This window comes from Amyelois transitella, chromosome Z (assembly GCF_032362555.1).
Source record: "Amyelois transitella isolate CPQ chromosome Z, ilAmyTran1.1, whole genome shotgun sequence".
NCBI lineage: Eukaryota > Metazoa > Arthropoda > Insecta > Lepidoptera > Pyralidae > Amyelois > Amyelois transitella.
In genome coordinates this window covers 6,870,524-6,877,660 of record NC_083535.1, presented here as the reverse complement: position 1 = coordinate 6,877,660, position 7,137 = coordinate 6,870,524, and the positions used below count along the sequence as shown (strand labels likewise).

Here is a 7,137-nt window from a genome sequence, read left to right as displayed (position 1 = left end):
TTAGCTATTTCCATGATTATTTTCATCAGGAAATATAGTTACATAGGGGAAACTAAAGTTTTGATAAATAAATAAAACGTAGGGAACTTTGAAAAAAAAGATTTTATATTGGTGTTATGATTTACAACAATACGATTGTATCCAAAAGTGTTATACTTAACTAGGTACTTACACTAAAATTAAATTATCACTGTTTAGCGTTCAGAGAAATGACACTCGAGTCAATAATATTTATAAAGAATACTCAAGTTGTATTGTTCCAGTTCATAGGCCGTCGTGGCTATAACGTTTCGAGTGACATTCCTCAGAAGAAAATTTCAGTGGAAGTATTTTCGAATACAATAATAATGAGTAGGCGAGATTGGCGATAAGTTCCTGAACTATAATCCGTATCGCACGCTATCCCTTTACTATTTTGACCTAAAATAAATATAAAAGACTTGTGACAATCCAAATCCTAACAAATAACCCTAACAGCACAGCACATCACAATTAGCCGGGTAGTGTTTAAAGTCTTAACATTTTCACGTAAGTTTTTGTACTTTCGTGTACACAGGTATCTACGTACTTCTCTTCCAATTACCTATATCAATCTAACCGTTTCAGTTGCACAACCCTTGTTATTGATCTATGGCGGCAATAGAACTTTTAATTCTTAATTTTATTAAATATTTGGTGTAGAATAGAAACATTTAGTAAGCTCATTTCCAGATATAGGAAATGGAATATAATTCGGTTTAGATTAAATTATCGCGTAAAAAGATCAACAGCAATTGTTTGAGCAAAGGTTTATAGTAATCCAAAGTCGAACGTTATTCTAAAAAGTACTTATCAGATACAATGTATACCCGTCTTATAAAAATGTCGTGCTCAGTCTGAAAACCTACCCACAAAAGGGTAATATGCCAAACATATTTACTCAATATCTAACAGATTTTGTGCAGTAAGTCGCGCATTTCGTAACAACTGATTTGATCGCGGTGTGTATGGTGTAAATTCTATCTATAAACAAAATTTAGCTACTCTATTTACAAATTTGAACAACATCTAGACATCTGGCTATACCTAAACATTCAGCAGGACATTGCACCCGCAGGGGTGCACCCGAGGAAACAACGAATATAGACTCGGATATGTTTGAGATTAAGTGGTGTTATGGCAATATAAAGTCAGGTTTTTCTCCGGGTGGTGCGAGGGAGTGGTACTACCACACCTTGCATTTATTATTGGGGTTCATGGGTGACCCGGCGGGGCACTTGAAGTCATTGGCGAACTCCTCCATGTTGGAGAGGGGGCCGGTGACGCGGAAGCGGCCAGGCGCATGGTAGCCGGTCGTGATGCGCAGCTTGATCGCTTCGTTGCGGTACACAGCGCACCAGGTGTTGGCTGCGCTCAGCCAGAACAGCTGCAACCAATGAAATTCGCTTAACTTGGAACATACTCTACTGATACTCAAATTAAATCCATATTCAATATGACTCATATGAAATGATAGTCAAGGATACAACTTTTATTATTACAATAAGAAAAATTCATCTTTACACCTGATGCATAATTTACCTGTCTGGGAGTATATTTCTCTAATCCAGGCAAGCGAGGTTCTTCCCCATGCCTTTGCGTCCAGGCTTGGTAAGCGTAGTAGGCCTCCTTGATCCCGCCGTTGTCAGCTATGTTTTCACCCTGAGTGTTGACGCCGTTTAACTGAAAACGGATTCTTATTAGTATTTTGAAATAAGAATTCGAGACGTTTGATAGGTGCAGTCAATAGCACATGAACCTACCTAAATCCACTGCAATCTCGCCTCACTTACCGAGACATATAGTTCCATAAAGTTACTTGATATGCGGTTGTCTGTACAGTCAAAGGTAGAGAAGCATGACTCTACCACTAGATCCCACAGGTTTAATTAGTTTTTAATTTTTTAAGTTCTAACCTTAACGTTGAATAATCATACCATTTGTACAAAAGAAAGAAAATGGAACATTGTTCCCGGGAGATGATAATCCACTCACTATGATTGCATTATTGATACGAAGGTCAATCTCACCCTTCACAACCAAGGCTATAGGGCGTATTGATTCACATAGAAAGGTTATTGTAAGGCATTCCTCAAAGTGAGTGAGCAACAGTAGGGGAGACCTGGGTGAGTTGTGACAGAGGAGAGTTGTGACAGCGATGATTTCTGAAAATTCGTGACCGTTAGCCGGACAGCAACAGCGCACAATAGTCTCTCTTGTGAAGCGCTATTTGTCGCAGTAAGCACGGGGGCCCATAGTAAGTGGTTGCAAGAGCACGACGACGGCACGAAAAAATATCCAAAAAGTAAGTTTTTTTATAAATATTTTGATTGTGTTCATATCACAACCTATAACACTAACATGGGTTTTCATTATTTTTTTATGGAGCATGTCTATTTAAGTTTCTAAGCATGGTAATGTTTTATTGTGTATGCATCTTGTTTCGAATTTACAAAATAATATTCCGACGGTGTCCTGATTTTTGCCACCTAGGAGAGTTGTGACACGCTGTCACAACTCTCCTAGGTGGCAAAAATACGTCTAGAGCTTGTACTCCTCTTGCTACTGTCTCTAATGTGTTCTCTCCAGAATCAGTTAGGCCGTTAAGTACCAAAAGCTGCACCAAGAAAAAAGAACCAGCCTAATAGACGCAAGATCAAGTCAGCGGTGCTAACCAACACACCTATCAAGAATGAAATTGCTGCTATAGAAGAAAAAAGGAAATTAAAAAGTATGAAAAAGCGTGTTTTGACCGAAAAAGAGAAGAAACCTAAGAAAGACAAGAAAATCAACAAGAAGGGTGAAGGCGATTTAGATGAAGATGCGGAAAATGATTGCTTTTGCTTATGCTGCCTTGAACCTATTGAAAATAGCAGATCAAATGAGAAGTGGGTTCAGTGCCTTGAATGCAAAGGCTGGTTTCACGAAGACTGCACTGGAGGCGAGCTGCAATATGTCTGTCATAATTGTTTGTCCGATTAGATTAATAATTTTACCTCCTTATAAAACTATTTATCTCTTATCAATAACATAAAATAATTAATGTTTTTTTTTATGTTTAATGTCATTCTAGTTCCTATATTCAAGACAAAAATGATAATTATATTACTTTTATGCAAAATTATGTGTTTTTTTGTTTATATACCCATAATATTATTTGTATTTATCTAGAAATAAAATTGTCACAACTTACCTCGGTGTTAGGAGAGTTGTGACAAAAGGAGTACCTCCAGTTTTTTCGAAAATGCTCAGAAACCTTCCACTTTTTATTGACTTATGTGATAGTTTTTGAAAGAGTAAGGGTTACGCTATAATATGATATAGAGTTTATAATTGTGCTGTGATTCTCCGACGAGATATACTCCTTAAAGCAAAAATTGTCACAACCTTCCTAGGTCTCCCCTACTCCCTATACTTTATAATAAACAAAACTTCACCGACCAGTCAGAAGGGTTCGTTTTTACAGTTACTTGACTCGGTATCCACCCTGGTACCATGTGTCTAGAGACTAGAATTGCTTAACTACTTATTTAGAAACATCCACACGACCTTTTTTTTTTGTTTCTACGTACCTTCATTGCCACTTCCTTCACGGTATAGTTAGAATATTGGTCAATGATGCACTTCGCTTTCTCCAGGTATTTCTGTTTCGTTGACTCTTGCCACCAGTCCACTAAATTACCATTCTTGTCAAATTGGCGACCCTAAAAACAAAATTTACAAACTGAATTTGAAAGAATTTGTTTCGGTTCTCATTCAGTAGGTAGTACATAGATATATGTAACTATATAAGCACGTCAATATCCTATATTTATAGGATAACATATCAAACCATACTTGATCATCAAATCCGTGTGTAATTTCGTGTCCAATGACGAAACCGATGGCTCCGTAGTTCATATACGCTGGTCGCTTGGCTGAGAAAAAAGCTCCTTGCAGGATTCCGGCCGGGAATTCTGAAATTTCATAAAGTTTAACTACTGAGTTCTATAAATTTCACTTATATCAATTTATTTACAGACAAACAATAGCGTATATTTAATTTTCACGAGTGGTTCGGGAGTCAATATTTTAAAATCACGCCTCTTTCCCAGAGGAGTTGGCAGATCATCTTTTCGCATGCCATGAAACCTATTTCTAATAACTTTTTAAAATGGTGTAAACAATAAATATCCGGCCTGAAACCAGAAAAACTTACGAATGCTGTTTTCAATGGAAGAGTAGAAAGCGTTGACGATGGCAGGTCTGCCATGAGTCACCCAGTCGGTCTTGTTGACGGGTTCTCTCAACTTGCTGAACAGGTACTCGGTGCCGAAGAGAGTTAGGTTCAGGACCGACTCCATCAATTTGTCTGATGACATGTCCAACTACCGAAAAACAATTTGAAGTATACATGAGAAATAAGTATGGAAGAAACTATTTACATATTTACAGTAACTTAAAAGCTTTCGTTTAAAGTATAATCGTTTGATATGTATGACCCTTTAAACACGAAGATACGAATTTTATATATGAGAATTAAACGTGCATCACTTTTTAAGGTAACACCGACAATTAAAACTGTTTTATAAGTATACCTCATAACGTACACAAAGTATTTTTTTTTATTTTATTTTATTTGTTTTAGGTAGCTTTAAGTTTTTTTACACTAGTGTTGAAAGTTTATCTTTTCTGCTTCTTTGTTAGCTTTCTGGTTTGTTTGCTATTTTGATGCGACTTAAAACTAGTTGGCTAGTGTTTTTCATTTGATGACGCAAATGGTAATGGTGGTGGTAATATATATTAAATACATTTTTTGAAATTATTCCGCAATTTTATTTGATGTTCTCGTACTAAGGAAGTTTACGTTTCAGAAAGATCTTTGCCTTAAAAACAACATGGATACTGACATTAGTGTAGAACTGCGTTAGTTTGTTGTCGTCTAGCATCTCGCTGGGGTACGCAATGTGTGAAGCCATGGCGTCCGCCTTCTCTAACGCAGCGTGCCGAGTCAGGTCGTCCATCCAGTCCACTTCGTTCAGGGTCTTTCGGAACTGTTGTCTGTCAAATTTATAATATGTTATTACAATCCTAGAAACTCCAGGGACACCATTCGGTGATGGCGCCCTTAAGTTACGCGAGACGAAACGTAACGTGTATGTACCGTCAGTCCCCCTAGAAAAGGGGGTAAGTAAACCAGATACTATAAAGGTGATTTGTAGGGAGTCAAGAAAGGAACCTTATTATCTTTCAGAGGTATTATTTGATATGCTGTGCTCTTTAATGCCCTTTAATGTAAGTGATAGCCCAATATATAAAACAAATAAAAATGCATTGCGCGTTTAACTATTCTCCTTGATTACGACGATGATAAAACTAAAGACCTATTATTATTACAATAAGAAGGACTTATGCACTTAATATTGTTTTAAATATCACATATTATCCTTATATAAGTAGTTGTCCTACCTACAAGTCAATTAAAGTGTCATACCGGCCTATTGGAAATAATTCTCTTGAATGACTGTATTTAATGCATTATTTATTTTAGTTAAACATAATTATATCACTAACCTCTAGTATCTGCGTAAGAATCACAAAATTCTCGCGTGCCCATGTGCTTAGGGAGCGTATCATACCTAAGACATGTTATTTGGGAATCCCCACGGGGACGGCTTAAACGGAAATTTTCCCGCATGTAGTTGTTGCACAATCTACTTTTTATATTTGTTTGTACATAGCTCGCGGCCACGTTTGAGGCTGTTAACAAGCTATTACCGCAGGGACCTACTCTCAGACCGCTAGATTATTCATATCTCGTTACAAGGCCCATGAACTACATGCATAACCAACGAACAAGCCTACCTGATATCATTCACCATCTCCAATGCATTGGCCTTTGATTTCTCGTTGAAGAATTTTCTTATGTACAGAGCTCCCACAGCGATTGACATACTGTAACCAAGATTTATGATAAATTAATTTTGAAAAAACATAAACCATTTTTCAATGTCCAGTGATAAGGATTTTAAAATAATGTATTACAGGGTGCAGAAAAAACCGGTATTAGTGTATTTAAAAGCGAAATAAATTTTCTATTTTTTAGATGGAAATACAAAAGCGAACAATAAATTCATAGACGGAAAATAAAAGCTAGGGCGCATTTATGTGATGACTAGGTCTAAGCAGTTTTTATGACTCCACAGCCTTTGCAGCGTCAGAACAGGCAGAACCAATAACCACAAGACTCGAAGGTCGCGTTTAGCTAGATGGTCCGATTTAATGTTGGAATTGACATTTATAAGTAGCGCCAGGGGTATCTAATAGAGGCAAAGTCTCATACCTCGAAATTGCCACGAGAAAAGGCTACTTGTTAATTAGTAAAAGATTCTAGACCTTCCGCTGGTGGTATCCGCGCACTCCTTCCACCTGCTCTCCCTCTCAGTCTTCCCTGAAAGAGCGGTGATGTACTGCAGCTGCCTTCTTCTTAGGTTCTCAGTAAGGTAAGACACGGAGGCACCGGCCACTCGCCACATCACATAGTTGGATTGCACTCGACGGGGCGTGATTTCCAATAAGGCCTTAAATATTTTGTAAATTAATAAATGTCCTCAATTTTGTTTAATTTTTCTAAATTAATACAACAGGTTACTTGATAAACTTAATACACCGTATATTTCAAATCTAGGTTTTTTTCTAATCATGCATTTGGGTCACGATAATTTTTTCAAAAATCTGAGAAATTACGTACATAACCTAAATCGTTGCTACAGCTTTTACTTCACCATAAATCTTTAAATAAACTTTCTTGTCGAAATCAAAGCGAAACGTTGCATCAAAGTTAAGCTTACAAGGGAGTGTTTATGTTTTAAAAGTAGTTAACAATGATGAAGGGAAATAGATAAAGTTCAAACCTCGAGATCAGAAATGTATTTTGGCACGGACACTATGGCGATCTCGTCGAGGCCGACCGTGACGTGCGGAGCTAGAAGGCGGTTGATGTACGCCAACCACGGTATCCTGAGAAAAAAGGTCACCTAAAAATATGTGCTTCTCTTTTGTCTTGAAAATTTTATTTCGACATGAGCATCGCGAAAGTTATGGCCACTTTGAGTTAGGTAAATAAATTATTGTAATTAT

At 37.2% G+C, this 7,137-nt stretch overlaps 1 protein-coding gene across 3 annotated transcripts in view; it reads right to left on the bottom strand.

Annotated features, from left to right (window-relative positions):
• Window positions 1-86: 86 nt before the first annotated feature.
• The window catches only part of LOC106134020 (neprilysin-2), an 84,725-nt gene continuing 77,674 nt past the window's right edge, over window positions 87-7,137 (bottom strand). For all 3 annotated transcript variants that reach the window (XM_060953685.1, XM_013333965.2, XM_060953686.1), the window contains exons 9-17: window positions 6,912-7,017; window positions 6,394-6,578; window positions 5,863-5,952; window positions 4,908-5,058; window positions 4,217-4,385; window positions 3,856-3,974; window positions 3,591-3,722; window positions 1,561-1,701; window positions 87-1,405 (exon numbers count right to left, since the gene is read on the bottom strand). In XM_060953685.1, coding sequence (XP_060809668.1) covers window positions 1,205-1,405; window positions 1,561-1,701; window positions 3,591-3,722; window positions 3,856-3,974; window positions 4,217-4,385; window positions 4,908-5,058; window positions 5,863-5,952; window positions 6,394-6,578; window positions 6,912-7,017 — 1,294 coding nt within the window. In that variant the 3' untranslated portion in view covers window positions 87-1,204. The remainder of the gene's footprint in view (window positions 1,406-1,560; window positions 1,702-3,590; window positions 3,723-3,855; window positions 3,975-4,216; window positions 4,386-4,907; window positions 5,059-5,862; window positions 5,953-6,393; window positions 6,579-6,911; window positions 7,018-7,137) is intronic.